The sequence below is a fragment of the Sinocyclocheilus grahami genome, unplaced genomic scaffold (genome assembly GCF_001515645.1).
Source record: "Sinocyclocheilus grahami isolate Dianchi unplaced genomic scaffold, SAMN03320097.WGS_v1.1 scaffold2.1, whole genome shotgun sequence".
Classification (NCBI taxonomy): Eukaryota; Metazoa; Chordata; class Actinopteri; order Cypriniformes; family Cyprinidae; genus Sinocyclocheilus; species Sinocyclocheilus grahami.
Window position 1 is genome coordinate 1,495,837 of NW_015505181.1, and position 25,860 is coordinate 1,521,696.

The 25,860-nt window shown below is 36.8% G+C and overlaps 1 protein-coding gene across 1 annotated transcript in view; it reads left to right on the forward strand.

Moving 5' to 3' along the window:
- The first annotated feature begins 4,199 nt into the window (after window positions 1-4,199).
- LOC107553145 (pleckstrin homology domain-containing family A member 6-like) overlaps window positions 4,200-25,860 on the forward strand; it is a 66,404-nt gene continuing 44,743 nt past the window's right edge. The window contains exon 1 of the mRNA XM_016235307.1: window positions 4,200-4,520. Coding sequence (XP_016090793.1) covers window positions 4,486-4,520 — 35 coding nt within the window. The 5' untranslated portion in view covers window positions 4,200-4,485. The remainder of the gene's footprint in view (window positions 4,521-25,860) is intronic.

A 25,860-nucleotide genomic window follows, 5' to 3' on the forward strand; every position in this document is an offset into this window, starting at 1 on the left:
GTTCCATTTTATCATTTTACCTGTTCTGCTTAGGCTAGGGATAATGGGTCTTTCTGTGATACGTTTCGTCCTTCCATCCTATCAAAGTGCGGTCCAATATACTCTCTGATGGCTAATGAGAAACAAACCTATCACAAATGGCATTAGACTGTTTTTGTTTTCCGTTTGTCGACAACAGTAACTGAGAAAGAACAGGTGTTCTTTAAAGTTTTGTACCCTACAGTTTGAGAAGAGATGCTTGTGGTTGTGTCGGTTTACAGATTAGAGGTAAATGACAAGTTAATGGTCTTGAATGAAAACAAAGTATTGTGGTGCTGGAATGTTTTAATTGGCCCAAGAAGGGGGAGATTTGTGGGTCTTAATAGACGTTAGACCCCAGGCAATGAATCAAGCTGCTGTGTGGTCGGACAAATAGTGATAAATAACATTCCCCAGAAGGCCTCGCCCGAGCATGCGTGTGCCTCAGATTATCTCCTGTGTTGAAAGGACTCAATGTGTGAGTTTGTGTGTCTGTGACTGGTCATCTGTGTTGACTCACTGTTGATAAAGTCACTGAATTTTAAGGCCAAGAGCCATGTCAGGTCGAAGTTTGGCTAGTGCCAAAGGTGAACGCACTCTAGACTCCTCATTTTGAGACATAACAGACATAAATGGACTGGAATACCAGATCACATAATTTCTGAGAAACCTCCCCCTGCTGTACTCAAATATTTGCCTCTGGTTGTACTGTAGATAAAACATTCCTTCAGGGTTTTTATTTGTACACTAGATCCATGTAAAGTCCTTTTTATTTGATCCTGTCTAGCTACTTTTCTTCCATATGAACAGATTGTATGTTGACTGTGTGTGTGGACATTTACATGTGGTTATGCATATGTAAACAACGTGTCCTCACACTGTTGCTCTGTCTGTTGGTTTCCCTCGCACCCCATATCCACACACACATACCATCCTTTTCTAATATAAATGTGTGTGTTTGTGCAAGTCTAGAGAGCTGGCGCTAACTCCATGGTGACCAGGGAAGCATAAATAAGCCACCTGTCTAAAAGCTTTGCAGAGCTGGTAACTGAGCATACGCTTTAAAGCCAGTCTGTATGGACTCTCACATGTATAGATTTTTACAGAAAATGACAGCAAATATTATTATATTATTGTTATATTGTACATAATTCTACTATTATTTACTGTGCTTGTTGCTGTTTTCCATGTGATTATAATAAATGGGAAGTGAAGCTTTCACGCTCTTAAACTTGTTTATGCTATAGCATAATGACCTATGACCTGTGCATAATATTCTGAGTGTTCTAAAGCTTTGTGTGCCAAACACAGAGTTCAAAACATGAGTCTTTCTTTACAGATTTTATAATGTGCTGTTGTACCTGAAAGTAGAGCCGTAGTAGAAGGAACATGCACAAATGCTTCTATCCTGTATGAATGCAAAGGTGTTTGTTCCAGAACTTCAGAGCACACTTTTCCCATGAGTCCATTTGTGTACTACCAGTCTGGTGTGCAATGATGTGTGAATGAGGTGGTAATGGAACAGGAAATGGATATGACCTTGCCTCATGTCACCACTTGATATATTACTGAGATTTCAGAGGGGTTTGAATAAATGCGCAATATCTTACTGTGAAACCCCATGAGCCTAAAGGTAGATCAAGCCAGTAAATGGTTGTTTTTGCACATCATTTAAAAAAAATAATTTAGCCTATTTATTGTAGTCAGTTTTTCCATGTCTAATTTTTACAATATATCCATCTGTTGTTGTTGTTGTTTCCTATGCTTTTAAAACTTACTTAAGTCAGATGGGGCTTTTTCTTCATAAGACAAGACTCCATTAAAATACAAAATCCACATTTATACTCATCCTGTTGAGAGCCAGCTGGATTTTGGGATGTTCTGACCTGTTTTGCCTGCCTCCCTTGTCTTGAACCTAAAATGTTTGTGAGAAGGCAGCCAGAGTGGCTGATAAGATGGACAGAGTGTCTTTGAGGAATGTGCAATGATACGGCATGGACACTGTGAGAGCCTTGTCCGTATATTAGCCTGAGCATTCTGGAAAACAAGTGGCCACATTGCAAGCACTAATAGGACATGCATGGCCATCAGACGCCATGATGAGTCATGAGGACAGTCTTCATTAGAAGTTTGTTTTGGGAATGAAGAGCTGGGTCAGAGGCCTTGTATGTGAAAATTGCAACCACTGCTAGGAAACAGAGATGGACTGAAAGTGAATTTAATATTTTGTCATTATTTACACATTCTCATGATGTTCCAAATCCGAATGATTTTAGACATATTAGGTATTAGGCAGGATGTTCACGATTCTATTTTCCATATAATGAAAGTAAATAGTGACCAGGGGCTGTCAAACCTAAAAAGTAATTAAAAATACCATAAAGTAGTCCATAAGACAGGTGAGGGTGAGTAAATAATGAATATACATTTTTCTGTGAATTTTTACTTTAACTAGCACTGAGTATGTGAGGAGTAGGGGAGTACAGAGAAACTTTGTAGAGTTTTTGTACACAGCTGATAAACAAACAGAAGACTGATAAAATTGTAACATTTGCTAATATAGCGATCTGCATGGTTGTAAATAAACTGTGACCTTGGAATACTTGAAAGGCCAGAATGCTTATTGGCAAAACTCCACACAGACACATTAGCGTATAAATTGTAGCAACTAATGGCTTGTAGTTATGTAGCAATTCTCAGGAACATTACATCCTGTTATGTACAAGTCAGCCCATTCTGATCTAATAATTACAAATTGATTAAATAACCACTGTAGGATTATGAACATTGCAGGCCAGAAAACTCATTACTATAATGATTTTTAGGTGTGTGGCCAAACATTACTAATAATTCCTAGGGGTGTCCACAAACATTGTTTTCTTTCATTATCACTGACCTACTACTATGACTGCAAAGAACTCATTGAAAAAGAGGCTAAAACCCATCAAGCAAAAGCGCCTTAGTAAAAATTAAGGCAAAGTCACTAAGAATGATTTTGTAATCCTAATTCTAATTTTCAAATTTTCTGCAAAACTCTTCTTTGTGTGTTCCACAGAAGAAAAAGTCAAAGGCTTGGAACGATCATAGAGCAAATTGATATTGACAGACTTTTAGTTTTTATTAGTGAACTATCCCTTTAACAAGGGCTGGATAAACTAAAGAAATTCTGTAAATCAGGTAATAATGGTTTAAATATAGCTGAAACGTTTTACCAGGCAACTAGCATTGCTGTTGTTTAGTGTAACATTTTCACCAGGCAAATAGTGTTGTGCTTACTGTAGTTCAGTGCATTGTTAATTGGAGAAGTCAGATAGAGCAGCTTTTAAATAAATGTAGTTTACTGTCATTTAGTGCAGCATTAATTGCACCAGGCAAATAGCAATGAGTTTATTGCAGTTTAGTGCAACGTTAATTTGTTTACCGTCACCAAGCAAATAGTGTTGTGTTTACTGCTGTTCAGTGCAATGTTAACTGCACCAACCAGTGCTGAGTTTTGAGAATAAGATATTCTCAATAACTTAAATATTTTCCTAGAAGGCATGTTTAAGCCTAAATAATGGCAATTACTTAATTTACACACTGTATGCTGCACAATTTCGGCACATTTAAAAAGTCTTGAATAAGACCCAAGTTTGGGCACTGAAATACTGCTAAAGTGGTGCAACTATACTCACCCTGTAATATCGTTAACGTTAGCATGTCTAATCACCCGCTCCCTTCAACCTTTAGCAGACAGTCTGAGTATGAAGAGTTTGGACAGGACATGATTACGCTCCCACAAACCCCTGACAACGGATTGCTGGGAAGCCCTAGTACGACATAGTCCATCCAAACCTCAGATGGATTGTCCTACTTCATCATGTTATATAACATTCTGCAGCCCATTAGCACTGAATCAGTGGCCCTCATATTCACTTCCACCATCCGGTTGATAGTACAAAGTAATCCAGGAGTAAGAACAGTCTTTGTTTTGTTAACCCATGAGGAATGAGTGGCAGGAGGCCACTGAAAGGGTTAAAGGATAGACCACCGCTCCAATCAGAGTTAATGATTAGAGTAGAAACAGAACTGAAGAAATGAGGGAGCATGCAGGGGCTGTGCTGTGGGGGGATTTGTAGGGGAGAACAAGAGAGGGAGTGAGAGCAAAGGAGAGCGAGAAAGAGAAAGCCACTGTGCTTAAATCCAGCTGGCTGCCTCCCTGGGAATGTAATCCATATGTGAGCGCGAGTTCAGCTGAAGGAATAAGAAAAGATATTACCCGCAAAGAAGTGATTGTTTCTGTTTTTCTTGTTTAAATTCCACTCATTCTGGCCTCTGGACCCTAGCTCTGGTTCAACAGCCGACACAAAAAGAGAGGTATAGTGTGGAGAAGGACAAAGTGAGAGTTGAGAGAAAGTTAGAGAGGATAAAAACGAAGGCAAAAGGAACAGTAGAGAACAATATACCGATTAGGGACTTGAGAGAAGAATGAAAGAGGACACGCAGGAGGAAGGCGTAGTGAGGTAGGTCATCTGAAGTTTTGGTAATACTGGTTTATGTGCATAGGCTTTGTTCTAGGCTGTTTGGACTATGTCTGGATAGGAAGCAAGAGGAAACCATGTGTTTATGAAAGTGTGTGAATACATGAAAAGTTGGGGGTGTGGGGCTTCTGTAGGATCCAGAAGCCAGGACTATAGAACCACAACAAAGATTTTATGATTTTACAGCATGAGGGTACATGGGATTTTCTTTATCTAGATCATGTGAAGTTTACATTTTTCTTCCGAGAGTTCCTTTACATTTCATTCATGCATAAACTTAGCATTGGTCATATTTGATGTTATTGGATAACCAGTTGAATTCTGAATGTGCCCCATACCAGTATAGTTTATTTGCTCAGCCTATTGTGTTTTTGTATGCTACCTCAAGCGTTTTATCACCTGAATAGCTTTTTTAAATTGCTTTTCTTTTACTGTGATGACCTGAGATGATTTTGTTTGCATGGACACTCCCTTCAGCAGTCTATGCTTGAAAATCAATTTTAAGCTGGTAGCTGTTTTGGAACAGGATAATGGGTGTAAATTGGTCATTAGGTGTCTTGGTGTCTGGTCAACCAGCCTGGACCAACTAATAATTAGCTTGGACCAGCTAGCATGCTTCAAAACATAAGTACCGGCTTAAGATCTTCATCTTGAACCTGGTAGAAATTGCACACTCACAATGAGTTTCTAGTGTTTCATGCCAAGAAGATTATCAGGTTTAAGAGCCACCTCCCATCCATAACCCTTCACCTGTTTGTAAAACATTATCAGTAATGGCTTACCTCTATGTTTACTAAAGATATATCATCAATGAAATGTCTGGCTGCAGGGATTAGTGAACAAAGTGGGAATGGATATTTTCCTTTCCTTTATTGTTCCCAGATGGTAAATTTGTGTAAAGGTGGCGTTTGCTTGCAGACGTGAATGATAACCTTAATTAAGCATAGTACAAAGACTTGACGTTTCTAATCAGTGTGTGCCATGAAGGGCGTTTTGGCTGAGACCTGAGAAGAACCCCAGAGATCAAAGTTCAACAACTTGCAAGGTTCAGAATGCTATGCTAGGAATGTCCAGTCCTGTTCCTGGAGGGTCATTGTCTTGCAGAGTTTAGATTTAACCTACCCAAAACACACTTGACTAGAAGTTTCTAGTAATCCTGAAGACCTTGATTTGCTGACTCAGGTGTGTTGTGTTTGATTAGGATTGGAGCTAAACACTGCAGGATATTGGCTCTGCAGGAATAGGATTGGAACACCCCTGTGCTATACCAGTACCTGCTAAACTTTTTGTTTGTCCTATCATGCCATGAGAGGATTGCATCTCTTGACAACCACACAGGTGGTCAGTTCTCTTACACCTAAGTAAATGTGCGCTGACAGTAACAGTGGAAAGACCAGCATTCCCTGAGGCTCCGTGGTCGGCAAGACTTAAGAGGTATTGTTGGGAATTTGTTTTGATTTGAAATGATCTAGTGTTAGCACAAGATGTCCTGTTTTTTGTAAGATTGCAGCCTGCTAAGCCCTCAGCCAAGAGGATGTATGCGAGGAAAGAATTGGAGGTGGAATTATGTTCAGAAATGTTCTGGGAACACCTCTCTTCAGCTGGTGTGATTGTGTGCAAGCAACTACATCTCATCCTTCAATAAGGATTTGTCAGTGGGGAAAAAATGAGGCACATTCAGGTTGTTTGAAGCGCTGCTTGAGGCTTCAGGAGTGTCAGGAATGTATAATTTCAATGTATCGTACGTGTCTGAATTCCCTCACCCACAAGGTGTTTGACACGCATTGCAGTCTTATCAACACATCTCAAGTGAAATGTGGACATGCACGTCCTTACGCAGTAAAAACTAAAGTTTGAGTTCAGGTGTGTCATCATCTCTCATGTTCCACTGCAGTCTTACTACAGTGGTTTATCTAGGAGTGGCACCTGTTGTAGCTTGGCGTAGTTCTTCTCTGACCTGACACAGGAACAGGTGCACAAATAAGACTACTGCTGTATGGACCAAGACCAATCTGATTGGCTTGTGAGTGATCTACACTGCCATGTCACTTGCCCATGGAGCAGTTTGACTTTTTCCGGATTTCCTTACTGAGTTCTAAGCCCCTTCTACTGTGAAATGACATGACAATACTGATCTCAAATGTGCTGAAAGCATGAATTTACCAATTTGTCTTTAAATTTATGCCCTTTAAAACATTGCTGCTACAGTCATGCACTGACTGAAATATTTAGCCATTTTGTTGCTTCTTGTTCTGTTTTTTGACCTTATGAACATTTCGTTTTTAAGATGGAATCTTAAATCTTTTGTAAATATCCCCTGAGAAACTTGTCTGTTCAGGGTAAGGTGAACCCGAAACCAGCCTAATTATACAGCGATTCCTTAGCAGACTAGTCATTCAGGCAACCCACCAACTAGTTGTTTTTGCACAACTTTAAATTAGTTTTCATTGCATTATTTCCCAACAGACTCCCTCTGATAGCTGATTGAAATCCTGTTTTGATTTGTGCTTCACACTGAGAGCATGTTAATTACTTAGCATAACACTGTGTCCAGAATTGCAAGTAACTGAATGAAAAAGTTTGTTCAAACTAAAAATGCATCTATATGTGTGAATTTATTCATGCTTAGGGAATAGAAACTTTTAATTAGCACTTGTTTCCAGAATTAGCTCAGTTTGATATAGATGTCATCACCCAGGGAACATTAGTCTTAACATTAGTTTGTAAATAGAATCGGGTGGTACATTTCTGCAAATCACTTACCGCACTATAACCTGCATGAAAAAAATTGACCATGGTAATCATAGTTTTTCTCAGAATCTTGTAGTTACTGCAGTTGTTGTTAATATAATAAAACTGTGAAAACTTCTTATTAGCCACCACTGTCATTAAATCAAATTTTCAGAAAGCTTTGTACACTGTTTGAAGGAGATCCCATTTTAATGTGTTATGGTTCCACAGTAGTAACAATAACAGTAGTAAACTACAGGATTTTGGCAGCTACAGTGGTAAATATTTTGTAAGTGATGTCTTGTGTGCTTATATTCACATGATTCATTGAGCTTAGCGTTTTTTTTAAACAAACAAATTCTCATAATCCTTAGTTAACTTGGAATTGTATTATTTCTAGTATTGACTTTTTAAAGGGGTCATATGTTGCGATTTCAATTTTTTCTTTCTCTATGAAGTGTTACAAGCTCTTGGTGCATGAAGAAGATCTGTAAAGTTGCAAAGACTAAAGTTTCAAATCCAAAGAGTTATTCTTTATAAAAGTTATGAGTCAATTACACCTACCTAAAACGTCTCATTCTAACACGCCCCCTCATGTCTATGTTACGATGTGGGAAGATTTGCATAACCCCGCTCACATGTTCACGCAAAGAAAGAAGGCGCAACTTTTAACAAAGCAACTCGCTGTTGTCGCCGCTGTCATGTTGTGGAGTCGCTGTGTGTTTCGTTGTGAAAGCAAAACTACTTTGTTTGGCCTTCCAAAAGAGGACACGACCAGAAATCAGTGGTTAAGTTGTATTTACAACACTGTTCCAGAACAGTTTAACCCAAATATTCAGATGTGTGCTGCGCATTTTATAGAGGATGGATGAGAACTGTTTCCTGAACCAGTAGCCTAATGCGTCTGTGGCACAAAGGCTGTTTCTATAAAGTTGGGCAGTTCCAACTTTGCAAGTCCACAAATTACTTAAGTTACTCGGGTTTATAAACGTGCCTGACACTCCCTCTGATGCGAAATAAACCAATATCCCGAGTTATTCAGTTACTCCTAACAGTACATTGACTGAACTGCTAAAAGAGAACCGATGATGGGATGTGCATGAGCAGAGCAGCTGGACTGAGTCTCGTCCTGCTGGGAGACGGCATCACAGTATGTTAAGGGGCGTAACATTTCCGTCACACGCCTGAGGTATTCGGCCAATCACAACGCACTGGATAGCTGGCCAATCAGAGCACACCTAGCTTTTTTAGAACGATGAGCTTTGTAAAAATCGATGCGTTTCAGAAAGGCGGGGCATAGAGGAGAAACAATAATGTACATTATATAGAAAATAATGTGTTTTTTTTAACCTTAAAACGCATAAACACATTGCATTACACCAAATACACAACATAATATTCTTTTTAGCAACGTCATATGACCCCTTTAAGTTGTGCTCAAATAAGACTACTGCTGTATGGACCAAGACCAATCTGATTGGCTTGTGAGTGATCTACACTGCCATGTCACTTGCCCATGGAGCAGTTTGACTTTTTCCAGATTTCCTTACTGAGTTCTAAGCCCCTTCTACTGTGAAATGACATGACAATACTGATCTCAAATGTGCTGAAAGCATGAATTTACCAATTTGTCTTTAAATTTATGCCCTTTAAAACATTGCTGCTACAGTCATGCACTGACTGAAATATTTAGTTTTATTTGAAATTATTTATTTTTTGACCTTATGAACATTTCGTTTTTAAGATGGAATCTTAAATCTTTTGTAAATATCCCCTGAGAAACTTGTCTGTTCAGGGTAAGGTGAACCCGAAACCAGCCTAATTATACAGCGATTCCTTAGCAGACTAGTCATTCAGGCAACCCACCAACTAGTTGTTTTTGCACAACTTTAAATTAGTTTTCATTGCATTATTTCCCAACAGACTCCCTCTGATAGCTGATTGAAATCCTGTTTTGATTTGTGCTTCACACTGAGAGCATGTTAATTACTTAGCATAACACTGTGTCCAGAATTGCAAGTAACTGAATGAAAAAGTTTGTTCAAACTAAAAATGCATCTATATGTGTGAATTTATTCATGCTTAGGGAATAGAAACTTTTAATTAGCACTTGTTTCCAGAATTAGCTCAGTTTGATATAGATGTCATCACCCAGGGAACATTAGTCTTAACATTAGTTTGTAAATAGAATCGGGTGGTACATTTCTGCAAATCACTTACCGCACTATAACCTGCATGAAAAAAATTGACCATGGTAATCATAGTTTTTCTCAGAATCTTGTAGTTACTGCAGTTGTTGTTAATATAATAAAACTGTGAAAACTTCTTATTAGCCACCACTGTCATTAAATCAAAATTTCAGAAAGCTTTGTACACTGTTTGAAGGAGATCCCATTTTAATGTGTTATGGTTCCACAGTAGTAACAATAACAGTAGTAAACTACAGGATTTTGGCAGCTACAGTGGTAAATATTTTGTAAGTGATGTCTTGTGTGCTTATATTCACATGATTCATTGAGCTTAGCGTTTTTTTTAAACAAACAAATTCTCATAATCCTTAGTTAACTTGGAATTGTATTATTTCTAGTATTGACTTTTTAAAGGGGTCATATGTTGCGATTTCAATTTTTTCTTTCTCTATGAAGTGTTACAAGCTCTTGGTGCATGAAGAAGATCTGTAAAGTTGCAAAGACTAAAGTTTCAAATCCAAAGAGTTATTCTTTATAAAAGTTATGAGTCAATTACACCTACCTAAAACGTCTCATTCTAACACGCCCCCTCATGTCTATGTTACGATGTGGGAAGATTTGCATAACCCCGCTCACATGTTCACGCAAAGAAAGAAGGCGCAACTTTTAACAAAGCAACTCGCTGTTGTCGCCGCTGTCATGTTGTGGAGTCGCTGTGTGTTTCGTTGTGAAAGCAAAACTACTTTGTTTGGCCTTCCAAAAGAGGACACGACCAGAAATCAGTGGTTAAGTTGTATTTACAACACTGTTCCAGAACAGTTTAACCCAAATATTCAGATGTGTGCTGCGCATTTTATAGAGGATGGATGAGAACTGTTTCCTGAACCAGTAGCCTAATGCGTCTGTGGCACAAAGGCTGTTTCTATAAAGTTGGGCAGTTCCAACTTTGCAAGTCCACAAATTACTTAAGTTACTCGGGTTTATAAACGTGCCTGACACTCCCTCTGATGCGAAATAAACCAATATCCCGAGTTATTCAGTTACTCCTAACAGTACATTGACTGAACTGCTAAAAGAGAACCGATGATGGGATGTGCATGAGCAGAGCAGCTGGACTGAGTCTCGTCCTGCTGGGAGACGGCATCACAGTATGTTAAGGGGCGTAACATTTCCGTCACACGCCTGAGGTATTCGGCCAATCACAACGCACTGGATAGCTGGCCAATCAGAGCACACCTAGCTTTTTTAGAACGATGAGCTTTGTAAAAATCGATGCGTTTCAGAAAGGCGGGGCATAGAGGAGAAACAATAATGTACATTATATAGAAAATAATGTGTTTTTTTTAACCTTAAAACGCATAAACACATTGCATTACACCAAATACACAACATAATATTCTTTTTAGCAACGTCATATGACCCCTTTAAGTTGTGCTTTTAAACTGCAGTCAAATTATTTTGCTATTTGGCCTCGGCTCTGGAGTGATAATGCTTTGTGTAAGCGCACGGAGGAAATTATGTGAAAAAATTATTGAGGCCGTGGGTGTATTTGAATCTTTTTTAACCAAATACCAGGGCACATTTCCTATTCTTATCTGTGAATTATTATAGATGTGTTTACATAAAACCCACCACAGCATAAAGAGCTCTGGAAACATATATTATGTGTGAGATTTGGATAAAATTAATAAATGAAGCATAACTATAATTTATTCTAGTATTCAAAATTGATTATTTCATAATAAATCACCAGTTTTTAATGTTAACAGTTAGTGCTAGAGCCCTGCACGGGCCTCAAATCTAGGCCCTAGCCCGGCCCTTGTCCGACAGCTTATCAGAATTCTTGGACTGAGTCCGACTGTAGCCCATGTCTCTCTCTCTCTCTCTCTCTCTCTCTCTCTCTCTCTCTCTTCACCATAACACAGCTGCTGTTGCAGCCATTAAAATAGTTACGTTTTGTTTTAAATGGCAAAGTGGTTATATTTCTTCACATTGCTTTAAATTAGTTTAGAAAAATGTTTGGAACATTTTTTTGTTTGTTAAATTCAGTTTTTTTTTTAAAGTGACGCCAGACAATGAGTTGATGACGTTTGATCAATTTAGCCTTCTCAAATCAACACAACTTGCCTAAAACAAAATTAGTAACACTTTACAATAAGGTTCCATTTAGTTTATGTTAGTTAATGTATTAACTAACATGAACAAACAATGAACAATACATTTATTACAGTATTTATTAATCTTTGTTAATGTTAGTTAATCAAAATATGTTAATGCACAGTGCATTAATTAATGTTAACAAGCACATCTTTTGATTTTAATAATGCATTAGTAAATGTTGAAATTAACATTAGCTAAGATTAATAAATGCTGTAGAAGTGTTCATGCTTAGTTCATGTTAACTAAAGTAGTTAACTAATGAACCTTATTGTAAAGTGTTACCATAAAATCTATAGATATTAAACACTTCAAGCATATTACAATGTTAGTTTAAATGTTCGAACTAGATAAATGTGCGCTGTTAGCCACATATCCAAGTGATTTAGCAGAGAGTGGAAGCTAAAGCTCACTTTGCACTTTTTTCACTTTTTCACATTTTTCTTAATAACAGTGGAAACAACTTAAAATACACAATAATTTTTGATCATAAATATGAGACTAAGGTCACGTTCAAGCAACAGCAGAATACGGTTGTCAGTCCTGTATTTGAGTCCTTAATATGGTTACGTTCAAACACAGTACGGTTATTTACAGGTGCCACAACTGCATTCTGTAACTGAACTCACACCCGCAAATTTTCAGGACAAATGCTCTGCTCTCCACCCAAATATAAAAGCTGCTGTCAGAATTTGATGGATTCTCGATTGGACTCTTGACATGTCAGAAAGTGATAAGACTTTCAGCGTGACACAGCTGACACAGAATAGCATACGCTGTTTACGTTCAGTGGATACTCTCCAAAATGGCACCAGGGTGACGCGGAGGAGACGAATTGTTGAATAAAGTTGTTATTTTTGTTTTCTTTGAGTACAAAAAGTATTCTCGTAGCTTCGTAAAATTACAGTTGAACACCTGATGCCACATGGATTATTTTACCGATCTCCTTGCTACGTCTCTGGACCTTGATCATGGTAATTACATGGCTGTCTATGGGAGGGTCAGAGAGCTCTTAGAATTCATAAAAATATCTTAATTTGTGTTCCGAAGATGAACGAAGGTCTTACGGGTTTAGAGCGACATGAGCGTGAGTAATTAATGACAGAATTTTTATTTTTGGGTGAACTAACCCTTTAAAGGAAACAAATGTCTCAAAATAATTTCATTATCAGATAAGCTCTATTCTCGGCTCACTCAGGGTACTAGGGATGGGAAGATTCCCCGATTCGCTCGATGCATCGTTTCTAACATATTTGCATTGGTAAAAACTGATTCATTTATATATTATTACTAGTGGATGTGCTATACTTGTATTATTTAGAAAGTTACCAATAATCTGTGACCAATATTTTATATGTAGATTGATTTCTCCTCTCTAAACTGTTTCTCAAGCGCGCTCTCTCATCACCGCTGCTGCTGCGTGAATATGACGCATCAGCATCACAACACCACGGAGACCCGAGGAAAAACTGGGATTAAAGTCCAAAACCTGGCTTGAAATAACCTAACAAATCAATCGGGGCTAAAGCGGTTCCATTAACGACAAATTAAATTCACACAATCTCACTAATTTGTGCACACTTATTCTTAAACAGACCTTAATGTCGATCATGGATCAAATCAAGCCACCATGTCAAACAGCGAATATATCTGTGCTGTTTAATGCATTTGAGATGTTGTGTTTTCCATCCATATTTTTCATCTGTAAATGTTAGAAAGTCATGCAAACATATCCATGTTGCTGTCAGGAGTAGGCGAGGCTGACGCGCGCATGCACACTAAACAGACAGAGCGCAATCGAATAGGAGCGCAATAATTCTGAGTAAAATATATATTTTGCTAAAAAAAATTGTTTTTGGACATTAAATGTGTCTTTTGTACAATTTTAAACCTACATATAAAGTGTATTTTTATGACAGCAGTAACTGTAAGTTGACTATTGTAATAGGTAACTCAAATGTAAGCTAGTAGTCTACAGTACTAATTACTATAAGCTCAAATGAGTTCATGTGTGTTTCTTATAGCAGTTAAAATTTAGTCATTTTCTTTCTTTATTTTCATTTTTAATTCAGTGGTTTTAACTTTTAATTTAGTTATTTTAATGCTTTAAAGAGCTATTTTAGATTGTAATGTTCTAATGTTCTGCTATCTGTTCTGCAAACTATAAAAGGTTGAGCTGTAATAAAACCAGAGAGAAAGGTTGCATGGCTAGAAACTGTAAATAAAAAAGAAAAAAAAGTAAAATAATTGTATGTGAGACAGTGGTAATATCATTGTGCTCCTATTGGTCAGTAGAGGAGCTTAACTTAGCCTGACAGTTAGCCCGCTTTAGACAAGGTTAGTTTCCCAGCATAAGTTGCCACAGTGACTAAGCTTGATCTAGGCCTATGCTAAATTTGCTTTATGGAACCAAATCATTTGACAATGAGTCAGACTAACTGAAATAAGCCTGGCTTATTTGGTTAACTTGTTTTATGAAACAGGCCTCGAGGCATTAAAAGTGATCGTATTTTCTCCATTGCATTGTATTGCATCGAATCGCATTGTGTTGAATCGAATCGAAATCGCACTGCATCGTAACAGGTGTGAATCGTATCGCATCGCATCGGTAGCTGCTTCATATGTATCTTTAATGTATCGTATCGTTGGCTATGCATCGAGATGCGTATCGTATCAGCCTCAGTCATGAGATGCACACCCCTACAGGGTACAGCTGCGCTTACCTGCATTTGATCAAAAGTAATTACATTTAGTAAGATCATTTTGATCAAAGTAATTCCAAACTTCGTAAGGCAGACAATGACATTCTGTGATCAAATACAACCAACTTGTTAACACGCTCCACAGCGCCACCTAGTGCATTTAGTTATAACTAATTTTTTGTTTGCGTGCTTAGGATTTATCATGGATTCCCTGCATTTACGGTCAGCAAAGCAACTAGTTAAATTTGATTAGTGTTTTTATTTTTCAAATAATAATTACAGATAGAATATTCACTTGTTAGACTATTTGTGCACACCCCTAATATTAACCCACTGTATCTGAAATAAAAGCCTACCTCAAAGTAATCACTTTACTGCTGTAGTATCTAATAATGTTACTTAAGATTTTTTTTTTTTTTTGTATATGGTTCAAATTATTTTAGATGTCAGGCAACATATGCATTCAAAAAGCAAAAGTCTATTTCTATTTTTGCAGAAGACCTGGCAACTATTCTAGTGGTAACTAGATTTTAATTATTTAAAAATATTTTAATATAATATTTAATATTATATATATATATATAATTTAAATAGATTTTACTCAAATACATATAAAAATCAGCTGATGAGTCATGAACAGTCTTTGACCAAACTTTAATGAAATGGTACAAGTTAACAGAATAACTCAATGAGATCATGTGATAATATTCATTTTCATTTTAAAAAACATTTAAAAGCAACACATCTTTCAATGTGTAACACTAGTCTATTTCTATTTTTGCAGAAGACTAGGCAACTACTCTATTGGTAACTAGATTTTAATTATTTAAATATTACAAATATTTAAATATTATATTTCATATATTATAAATATATTTAAATATTATTATAATATTATTTAAATATATTTTACTCAAATACATTAATCAGCTGATGAGTCAAGAACAGTCTTTAACCAAACTTTAATGAAATGATACAAGATAGACATATTAACATGTCAACTCAATGACATCATGTGGAGATAATATTCATTTTATTTTTTTTAAAGATTTAAAAGCAACACATTGTTTAATGTTTAACACTAATAATTTTTAAATGTAGTTTTGCATTTCAATATGTTAATTTTCTAACAGAAAAGAATGTCAACACAAACAAACAAGGTGCCTACACTGGGCCATGTGGCTCACAATTGCCCCCGATGTTGCAGCCATGATAAAATCTCGTCTACTAGCTAGCCACGCCTATATTAGCGTGGTTATATATAAGTTGTTCATGTTAAATCTGTATCAATAACCTAGAGATAAAATGTAAGTTTAAATTCGCAGTCACCTAAACTTTAGACAGCAGAAGAAGAAAAAATACTGTACATCCAAAAAATAACTTTCATACCTCAAAATCAGTATTTGGTTAAAAACTTCTGCTGAGGTGAAATGATTGTGCTCCTTTTTCACAGGCAGAGAGAGAATCCTACTGAGCATGTGCAAATTAAGTGTCATCACTGTAGCCTGTTTCTGATTGGAGGAATTAAGTGTGCTACAATTGCCCCTGGTCTCCCCTACTGATTACAAGTACTACAAGCATCAGACTTGTAGATGAAAATGTTTTTTCTGAAAACAACAGTGGGCAGTTACTTACAATCAAAGTTTGGAAGGAATGGGATATTTTATAAACTCAATAAACCATTGCTTTACTACATTCGGTCCCAAATGCATTTTAAAAACTGCACTCAACCACATAGCTGTCACCTTGGGGAACAGGAACTATGCACTTCCCAACAATATTGCTTGATCAAACTGAATTGTTTTTTATTGATTGCTTGCCTTTGTGGCAATATGTTTCAGGTTTACAAATCTAATTTAAATCCAGTATTAACTAGCTTGCTGAGCTCTGTATGTGCACTTCAGACACCCCATGCAATTGTGTTTGTCTGTCTGAGATGCAGGTCAAAGGACGCATTCTTTATATGAAGTTGTGGTGTGTGTACTTACATTTTTTGCCTTAACCCCAGTCTCAGTCTTAAGCCATGTCTTGTGGTTGGGGGATTTGCTAACTCCCCTGTGTTCCTTAAAAGGATATGGCCTCATTATTAATCTCTTGTCTCAAGAGTGTACAAGGTCCTTGATGAACCCTGGTTAAGTGGAAGGATCCTGCAACTCATAAGAGGTTACAAAGAGGACTAATGAGAACATTTTACCAACACAAATCTGTTACATTTTTGCTTAATATTTCTTTTTCGACTTTTTCTTACAATATTATGTATCATGATGTAAGGTAAGTTTTTTTAATGTTTTATTTCTATTTTTATTTTACATTTTTTGTATTTTACATTTACTTAATCTCTTGTCTCAAGAGTGTACAAGGTCCTTGATGAACCCTGGTTAAGTGGAAGGATCCTGCAACTCATAAGAGGTTACAAAGAGGACTAATGAGAACATTTTACCAACACAAATCTGTTACATTTTTGCTTAATCTTTCTTTTTCGACTTTTTCTTACAATATTATGTATCATAATGTAAGGTAAGTTTTTTTAATGTTTTATTTCTATTTTTATTTTACATTTTTTGTATTTTACATTTATTTTACAGTTATTTTTATTAATGCATTTTTTTTAAATTAAATTAGGTAAAATGTTGCTTGTGTCCAGATTTTTTTTGTTGATAGTTGAATTACAGACAATAATGTTTAACTTGCTTTGATCTAATAGGATAATACTGTAAATGTGACCCGTGCTGTATTGCAAAATGTGTTGGAATGCGCACAGGCTAATTAATCCTTTTTGGTGAGCGCAAGTTTCTTGTAGTTGTAAAGCGCAGCATTCCAGTTTTGTGAATATTCATAGCGAAATCTTGATGGCATGAGTCTGAACCAGTGAAATGTGATGTTCAAAACCATGCTGATGTAAACAAAACAATCGATGACTGACACATCCGAAGTGTGCACATAAAGATGCGTGATCCCGATATACATGTACACAGAATTTCAAAATATCTGTCTATTCACGCAAACATAATTCGTTATGTCTTAAGTGAACATTTGGTAAACTGTTGGGGAAAAAATTCTGATGTGTAACATTATATTAGATCCGTGCTTACAGTAGGTATTAATATATAAGCCGTCTGTCGCATTAATGTTAATCTAACAATAAAAGAAAAGAGGGAATCACTCGCTGCTCTTGATTGAACTGCTTTTGTAGTTTTAATAATCCGTTTATTGGTAATGAATACAAAGTGATTTTTACATTTGATTAGCCTATTTATTTTTCTTACTTGAATGCTTCTGTTTTGATGTAAGATGAAAAAAGTAATGCACTATTTAATTTGTCTTTCTTATATTTGTTCTAATGTTTATTTGCATCTTTGTTCTAAGTTTTTAATAACAAAGATAAAATAAAAAATAGCTATATTGTGATTATTAATATAGTAATTAGTAATGAGAAAAGAAGTGGAGGAAAAGATTAGGTGATTTTTCTTTGGAACCTTTAACTTGATTTTTCTCAGTATTGACATTGCTGACTCTGTCGACTTCAAACAGGGGCCCGTTTCAATAAAGAGGTTCAACCACCTCTGAGTTGAAACTTGAACTCGGAGTTGACTTACCCTGCTTTCTCGGGTTTGACATACCACTCATTCTGAAACGAAAAACCCAGAGTTTCCCTCTTTTCAGGGTAAACACACAGAGGTATTACTGTAAATAGACAACAAAAATAAAGGATTCTGAAACGAAAAACCCAGAGTTTCCCTCTTTTCAGGGTAAACACACAGAGGTATTACTGTAAATAGACAACAAAAATAAAGGATTCTGAAACGAAAAACCCAGAGTTTCCCTCTTTTCAGGGTAAACACACAGAGGTATTACTGTAAATAGACAACAAAGATAAAGGAACTACAATTTAGACAGGCACATTTACAGTATATTCAAGTCTTACTTTCAAGTTTTGTCTTCAACACCATTGTTTTGGCCTAATACTCAGCTTAATATTCAGTGTTATTATTCAGCAAGAACACATAAATTGACCAAAGTGACTGTAAAAACATTTATGTTACAAGAGATTTTTATCTCAAATAAATGCCGTTCTTTTAAACGTTCTATTCATCCTGATAAAATAACAACTGCACACATTTTTCCATCATTTATAAAAATATGAAATGTTTCTTGAGCACCAAATCACCTTTATTTATATAGCGCTTTATACAATACTGTTTGTCAATAATGCAAGAGGACAATAACAGTGACTTCTGAAGGCTCATGTGACACTGAAGACTTTAATGGCTGCAGAAAGTTTTGGCACAGGAATAAATTATATATTAAAATATGTTGAAGTAGAAAACCATTATTTTAAATTGTAATAATATTTCATAATCTTGCTGTTTGTCTGTGTTCTTTTCATCAAATAAATGCAACGTCTTGGTGAGCATAAGAGACTTCAAGAGATCTTACTGACCCCAAACTTTAGATTGGTAGTGTATATATGGGAAAAACCTAGTATGGCCATGAATCTACTCATGGTAGTATTCTCTCGTAGAGCAGTTATAAAAGCTGAGTTGAATTTTTGCCAACAGAGGGATTAGATTACCCAGATCTCCCCTTGATCTGATTTTACTGTAGCACCTTCACCTCCATTAACACTTGACTGATTTCTGCTTCGGACAGGGCAGTGAAGGCCTGCTTTATTCATTCTGACAATCCTAACTGTAATTACAGACCGTTTGAGGTGTGTGTATGACTGTTTGTCTTTCCTCCTTTTGTAATGAGGCACCTATTGTTTGTTTAAATGAAGCACTGTGATGTGGCGCAATTATTTGACTAAAATAAATTACATAATGATTAGTATTATCATAAAACAGCTTGTTTAATTGGAACCATGAATGCACATATATCAGTGTAGAGTCTGAACATTTGCTAGGTCTCTTCGTAAGTAAACACACAGTTCCACCTGCACTGTTGAGCAATGAATCTCACAGTTACCAAAGAAAGCATAGCTCAGCAATGTTCTGGAAGGTATTGTTTGACTTGGTCAGGGAGAGAGCAATGCCCATCTGTGTATATTTCCAATAGAAAAAGAGAGAGAGTACGTGAAAGATGGGGAGGGAGATGGATTTGAGCTTCGGCCAGCAAACCTGATAGTGGGCACTAATTACTCTTCAAAGTGGTGATGTCATCAGGACGTGTCTGACAGATTTACTGTCTGCCGGACGGCAGGAGGGATATTCATGAAGACCGATCTGTGAATCTTTTTACCGAATTGTCGTGTAAGCTTTGTGTTTTGTGGACCAGAGCCAGTTTCACCCACGTGATTTATCCGTTGTTTATATGCGCATGTTTAATACTTCATGAATTATTGAGTCTGTGGCAGGCTATGTGAAACTACTAACAATCACATTAATAAACCAAATAGACAGTGGTGATAAAGTCTGAGTGATGAGCTTATTGAAAATTGTATAGCTTTAGGATTTCATCACTTTATAGCTTGCAGCATAAACCTTTTCATTGCAAGGGTACTGACTGAGCATTAAAGGGATGGTTCATGCACATTATTTATTCACCCTCGTATAGTTCCTTGTATGCATATATATATATATATATATATATATATATATATATATATGCAGCTCTTTCTGGAGTCATATATGGTAATTTTGTAAAGAGTTGGGTAAAGATCATTCAAATTGTTTTACTTTCATGTTCAACAGAAAAATAACTGCATATGGGTTTGTCATGACATGAGGGTGAGCACATGATGACTAATTTTAATGTTTGGGTGAACTGTTCCTTTGAAGTCGGGTATTAAATGCTGTTACATTAAGGAAAAAGCATTTTAATGGACGGTTTCATGCCACACTGAGCACAATACTCAATAGGATAGTCCTGAGAGAAAGCTTTGTCAGCAGCCCTTTTCCACCAGTATTCATTGATCCATTTGGGTGAGTCTAAACAATCAATACTCACTGCAGCCTCCATCATTAATTAGACACAGGTACATTTCCCCACCTCTGCTCTTTTATTTTATTACTGCTGCCTTCCTTTTTCTTGTTCTCTCTCTCTTTCTTTTCTCCTCTTTCTTTGTGCTATGAGCTCACACTTGATGAAGGCACCGAGGCCTGGGCAGCTCTTGGCAGTTCAAAATGTAACCTTAGCTTTGAAGAACATGAAGGGAAGTAGTGGGAAACTCCCTGTATCAGTTTCCATGATGCCTCCCCCTGAAGACAGCCACTCACAGCTAATTTATACGCTGCTCTGGGATCACCCACACTTTTTTTGCTGCAAAAAACACAAGTATTTGCTTTGTTTTCCTTTAGAGATATCTAAACTTTCTTAAAACAAAGTTGCATAGGTTTCCCAACAGTTTTTGTCTTTTGTACCCAAAAGCCCCAAGCTTTAATATCCCAACCTTGAAAGAAAATGTCTTCCTTTCAACTCATATAAGAGCTGTTTTCAGAGAATGTGGTTTGAATTACATTTTTCTTCCAGTTGTTTTTCTTGTTTTAAACATGATCCTCTCTTAATTTTGTTCAGTGTACACTATTGTTAAAAATACCTTTTTTTTAAGTACATTTCTACTTTTATTCAACAAATATGTATTAAATTGATCAAAAGTGACAGTAAAGACATTTTATAAAGTTACAAAAGATTTTGATTTAAAATAATAATACATATAAAGAATTCTGAAAAATATGCATCACGGTTTTCACAAAAATATTAAGCAGCAATGCTGAACTGTTTTCAATATTGATAATGTTAAGAAATGATTCTTGTGCACCAAATCAGCATATTAGACTGATTTCTGAAGGATCATGTAACACATGTAAATATTAATATGATATGATATAATCATTAATATATTTATATAATATATTAAAATAGATAAGTTATTTTAAGTTGCATTAATATTTCACAATCAATGTTTTTACTGTATTTTTATTGAAATTATTATTCAAAACTATGTTTTGGTGAGCATAAGAGATTTTCAAAACATTAAAAAAATCTTACACTCTCAGAAAAAAAGGTACAAAAGCTGTCACTGGGGTGGCACCTTTTCAAAAGGGACTCTTTTGTACCTCTAAAACATGTATATTAGTACCTAAATGGTACATATTAATACATTTTGAAAAGGTACTGCCCCAGTGACAACTTTTGTACCTTTTTCTCAGTAGTGCATGTTTAGAACAAGAAAAAATGTGCCAATGGGGTACATTTTTTTAAATTTTAATGAAGTTATATTCTCTGGAATTTTTTGTTTTGTAATGTTGTGCTTCAAGTAAAATTATCTTGAAATTTCAGTATTATTACTTGAAAACGATACAAAAGTAAGAATCAAAATAATAGCATTTACAAAGTTAAATAATGTTTTTTTTTTTTTGCACTCTATCCTACCTTAATTCATCATGTGCCTCATGTTTTATCAAAAAATGTTCTGTCATTATTCATATATCCCAGCTGGTGTATTTTTCTGTGAATGTATGTGATACCTCCTTTAATAGCTCTGTCTCTGACGTCCTCATTGCGGGATGAGTCATTGCATGTGAGTGTGAATACGTGTGTGCGATCTCAGGATTGCTGTTGCTAGGAAAACAGCTGAAACACCATGCTTGCTTTTTCTCTCACCTCCAAGACAACAAATACGGTGTAAAATGATTTAAAGCTATGTCATATCATTATTATCAATGATTCATTTTGTCATGCATTATATCTGTTTGCGTGTATGTACCTATTCTATGTCTATGGACAAACATTAGGAGGCCATTCGCTCCATCTTTATCATTGAAATAGACTCAGCGGAAATGTTGCTGTTGTGAGCTTCAGAAAACAGCCAATGATCAAGACTGAGCTCATCGCTTTGTGGTTCGCTGTGCGATGCTGCTGCTGCAAGCTCATTGGAGGCAGCACTCAAGTCTAATTATTCATCCCCCAACACTCCCTCTTTCCCCTCTTATCATCCCTCCAACCCCCTCTCACCTTTCTTCCCACTCATCTGCTGGCAAGCATGCTGGCGGTGGAGATGTGGTCGCTGTGATGTGGCAATTGTGATATTGCACGCCGCCACCATCTTGGCTGGACTTAGGTCAGAGGAGGGGCTTGCGATCGCATCATCTCGTAGTGATGACAGAAGGAATGAAAGCACACGCACACACACATTTATATGCACAGGCACGTACACATACGTCCCATTCATCATAGTCCTCCATCTAATTAGCATCTTTTTAATAACGTGCTGGAGGATGACATCACAGATACATTTGTCAGCATAATTGCTCCTCCCTTTATGGTTTAATGAAGGTGAGTGAGCCAGTGTGATTCCAGGAAGTTCCCTACTCTACTTTTTTTGCGTTGAATATGCTTTTTCAGACCTGCATGTGACAGGAAGATGAGAAGCTTAAGAGCGCTGTGCCATGCCTCTCGTTTCTGTTTCTATGGTAGGGGAGCAAGACTGTCAGGTCTAATGCTGGATTTTACTCTCAGCTGAAACCTGAAAACCTGTCAGTGTGTTGAACACCAGCAGCCAGAACACGCTGGTTCCTTTTACAGGAGCACTGTATATCATGAAATACCAGCGGTGGTGTTCAGGGTTAACTTGTCAAATGTGTAGCTGGGTGTGTTTTAAATGTCTTAAGTGCACAAATCTGTAATAAATACTCAAATCTGACATATACAGGTGAAATACAGTGAGGTCTGAAAGTCTGAGATCACTCTGTTTTGTGTTTTTCATTTTAATGCAAAGAAAGTTGTTGCAAATTATATTATCAGCCTGACAATTTTAGTAAAAAGTTCTTGAGGAAATGATTTATTATTTAAAAGAATTTTCAGGGTTTTCTGTCTTTTTTTGACAGCAGAACTCAAGATCCATAAACTTTTATGTAAAACCTCATGTGTAAAACCTGCGTGATCAATGCACCTAACAGTAGAATACAATCTAAAATATAATTTTTTTGAAATAATAATACTAATCAAATATTTTAAGCAAAATAAGAAAAAAAATATGAAAAAATGTAAACTCTTAAATTATATTTTCAATCCCATATTTTGAGTATTTTAAATATTAATATTTAAATATTTTTAATTTGGTATTTTTAACAATTATTTCTTTTCAGTTATAAATAATAATAAATAAGTTAGTTTTTTTCATTTAATCTCATGTTTTTTATTTCAGTATTTAAGAATGTTTCCGTATTTTTACTGATTCTTCATTTAATTCGATATTAAATCCCATATTTTCAAAGTGGTCTCACCCCACAGTATTGCCTTCTTTTCCATTTTCAAATCCTGGTGTTGACAGCAAAAATTATTTTATGACTCATTATTCACAAAATAACACTCAGTTAGATTTCCATCTTGCCAATCTAAATGAGTAGACATTATAATTCATAACCATAATCATAATTCCACCCCTGCACAAAACATAAACTGCATATTGTTTTAAGTCTGTCTGTGGTGTTCCCAGATGATCTCTGAGTGGGCGCTTTTTGTGGAGACAGCACTCATACGAATCATTTGAGTCCCGCAAGCACAGATGACAAACTGGCTCTCTGGCTGACCTTCACTCTTTCACCGCAAGGTCGCTTTTAATTTGAGTGTGTAGCTCTCACAGCATAGAAAGACGTTCTTTTAACAGCACAAACGCAGCAGGTAAATTGTTAGCAAATGGAAGTGCTGTTTAGACTGCATGCCACGTGTCATTCTGTACAGCAAAAACCAGACACATTACAAGCTTATATGGTACATTCCATACAAACTCTGTCTTCGTGTTGAATGAATGTGCGCTCTTTATATCCAAGGTTTAAGAAAGGATAATAGCTGAGGAATGAATGCTGACGTCTTACAAAACACAACGCGGATTAGCTGGAATGCAACTTATTAAATGTGAAATCTAGAGGGTTAGTTTAAATATTCAAGGGTTCAGTTAAAATATTCATAACTCATAATTTAAAAAAGCAAGAGATGGATATGAAGGTTTGAAATCCAGGGTGAGGAGGGGGTATCAATATGTAGGTAATCCCTTCAGAGGGGCAGGTAATCTGCCTCCTCCTATTTGCACATGTCCCTATCATATCTGTCCACAATGGGGGATGCGGTATGGAGGCCATCTGGTGAGACCACTTATAATTGAGGCCCACGGATAGAAGAACTGGGACGACCGCTGTGTGTTTAGTGGATTTGACAGCTCTGACACACCTCGCTGTGGCAAAGTGTAAGACTGACCTCAGCAGATGCCACAGGCTTCTTTTATCTACATGGACGGATACAATTAATTTCTTATTGATCAAGTTGAGATTTGATATACACTATGGAAGATACATTAAATAATAATCTTTCCAGAGTCACTAAGGGCTCTGTTTATCTCAGCTGCACAGAAACAGTTAACTTCAAAACTATGATATAACTAGTCAAGTGGTGCTTGACTGTATAAAAACGACTGTCACAATGCTAGAGTGTGGTGGGTGGTTGCCACAGTGTAAAGTGGTCACTAGGATGTTCTTAGTGGTTGCTAGGGTATCATGGGGAATGTGATGGGGTTGCTATGTGGTTGATTTATGGTTGATGGGGGTTCTGAGCGTTTGCTAGGGTGATGGGTAGTTTCTAGATGCCTGCTAGAATGTTTTGGATGGTTGCTAGGGTGGAAAGTAGTTGCTAGTGTGTTCTTGATGGTTGCTAGGGTGATGGGTAGTTGCTAGATGTCTGCTAGGATGTTTTGGATGGTCGCTAAGATGGAAAGTAGTTGCTAGTGTGTTCTTGATGGTTGCTAGGGTGATGGGTAGTTTCTAGATGCCTGCTAGAATGTTTTGGATGGTCGCTAGGGTGGAAAGTAGTTGCTAGTGTGTTCTTGTTGGTTGCTAGGGTGATGGGTAGTTGCTAGATGCCTGCTAGAATGTTTTGGATGGTCACTAGGGTGGAAAGTAGTTGCTAATGTGTTCTTGTTGGTTGCTAGGGTGATGGGTAGTTGCTAGATGCCTGCTAGAATGTTTTGGATGGTCGCTAGGGTGTAAAGTAGTTGCTAGTCTGTTCTTGTTGGTTGCTAGGGTGATGGGTAGTTTCTAGATGCCTGCTGGAATGTTTTGGATGGTCGCTAGGTTGAAAAGTAGTTGCTAGTGTGTTCTTGTTGGTTGCTAGGGTGATGGGTAGTTTCTAGATGCCTGCTGGAATGTTTTGGATGGTCGCTAGGTTGAAAAGTAGTTGCTAGTGTGTTCTTGTTGGTTGCTAGGGTGATGGGTAGTTGATAGATGTCTGCTAGGATGTTTTGGATGGTTGCTAAGGTGCAAAATGGTCACTAGTGTATTTTTGGTGCCGACAACTTCCGTATCCCGAATAAAGCACATTGATGGGCATGCTCTTGCTCAGGTTGATGTGTTTGTGCGCTCTTCCGGAAAAAGTGCCCATACAAGGAATTCAGCCCTTTTTGACGTCATGCATGTTTAGCATGGGAATCCAACTCTTTAAAAGTGTAAATAAGACAGAATGATAAAGATACTCAAAGATAAATGACTGAGTCATTAGAGTGAGGGAATATGGTCGGATATATGTCCATAGTAGTGTTGGGGGGGGGGGGGGGGG